The sequence below is a fragment of the Porites lutea genome, chromosome 7 (assembly GCF_958299795.1).
Source record: "Porites lutea chromosome 7, jaPorLute2.1, whole genome shotgun sequence".
Classification (NCBI taxonomy): Eukaryota; Metazoa; Cnidaria; class Anthozoa; order Scleractinia; family Poritidae; genus Porites; species Porites lutea.
The window spans coordinates 33,447,172-33,448,762 of NC_133207.1; the positions used below are offsets into that span (position 1 = coordinate 33,447,172).

Here is a 1,591-nt window from a genome sequence, read left to right on the forward strand (position 1 = left end):
CGTGCTCTGAAAATAAGTCACACTGCCTCAGATTTTGGTAGATCTTGCGGCACTGCATTATCTGAAATTTTAAAGCATTCGGCAGTACAATTTCTTTTTTTTATTTTTATATATATATATATATATACAGCTTTTAAACATCAGCAGATTAAGATTAATGAGGTGTTTTGTTTTGTTTTGTTTTTTTTCAATCACAATTGTCTCCTACGTGAAATCTGTCGTGTTCTTTTCTTTTTCAAGATCTAAAAGTCACAATCAGATGTTCTTGTTTTCTCTATCCTACCATTTTTTTATCTTCAGGCGTTTTATCCGGTATATCGCAAATTTTTTCTTTAACGTTAAATTGCATCGTATCGGGACACTCCATTTCTTTTGCTTGTCCATTGGAGCAAATCAAAAAGCTCTTTCTCTCAAAGGGATTCGCGTAAAAGCCACTTGTCTTTCCAATGCAGAAATAAATCAATCCTTAAAGAGATATAAAAAAATAAGTGAATTAGTATGCGCAATTTCATTGGCTCGTTTCGTTCCTTTTCATTGGCTGAAGAGAAATTTAAACCTGATCTTCAGGCCGGCCAAATGCTCAGTCTAATTCAAACTAGTAAAAGCTGATCAAACTAACTAACAGCAGGCTAAAACTAGTTTTATTAGTTTAATATTGACTGTGTTATACAGTAATGACAAATTAGAATTACATTAAAATTTCAAGAATAGCTTTAATGTAATATGAATACATCAGCTTTATTATTTTTATAAGTATAATTACTATTAATCAAATTGCACAACTCTAAAAGAATCATGCCTGACACAATTAGGCAACCATACCGTTTTTACTGAGTGAGCCCGTAAAGTTGAGGCAACAGGAATGTACATATTTTTGGATTGGGATATTTCTGCATCTACGGGATTTGAGAAAAATTGACTTTGGGGTCTTAAAAATTGTAATGTGATGCAAGGAAAACAATATTTGCATGTACCTCCTCCCTTTCCTTTAGAACCCTCAAGAAGTAAACGCCCTACCTTCATTATGAATTAAGATGTAAAAGTTTAGATACAATTTTTCGGAGACCATACCGATGTTTTTCAATCGTTTTAAAAGCGCTTTTGTCCTTGTTCGATCGCTACAAACTTTTCACCAGTGATTGACTATGAGTTAAAGTTTGTCAAAATGTAGTTTAAAGTAAAATCGATACCACTAAGACAACAATAAACAAAAAACTGTATCGAAACACCTTAAATAAGCAATGACAAATTAAATTAAATACTCTTCAGTAATTACGTCCTTACTCGGATCAGCTGTAGACTTCACTTTCCCTCCTTTGTATGGAATGAGTTCCCATTCTTTAGGGTGATCAACAGTAACAGTCAAGGCGTCTTTATTGTTCATAAATACTCGGGATCCGTCCAATCCCGGAGACGTTTCCATCTTGGAAGGCTTCAGAGTGGAAGTTTTGTTCTTGTTGCTGTCAACCTCTGCACTTGTAGAAGGACCTGAAAGTGTAATAAGTTAATATATAATCCCTATAAAATCCCTAAAAGACCTGCAATGTTGACCTTGTGGTCAACTAAGTGGCGATAACCGAGGTTACCATGA

At 34.2% G+C, this 1,591-nt stretch overlaps 1 protein-coding gene across 1 annotated transcript in view; it reads right to left on the reverse strand.

Annotated features, from left to right (window-relative positions):
* Positions 1–204: 204 nt before the first annotated feature.
* Positions 205–1,591, reverse strand: part of LOC140944826 (uncharacterized) — a 12,726-nt gene continuing 11,339 nt past the window's right edge. Inside the window, exons 9-10 of the mRNA XM_073393929.1 lie at positions 1,285–1,488; positions 205–465 (exon numbers count right to left, since the gene is read on the reverse strand). Coding sequence (XP_073250030.1) covers positions 275–465; positions 1,285–1,488 — 395 coding nt within the window. The 3' untranslated portion in view covers positions 205–274. The remainder of the gene's footprint in view (positions 466–1,284; positions 1,489–1,591) is intronic.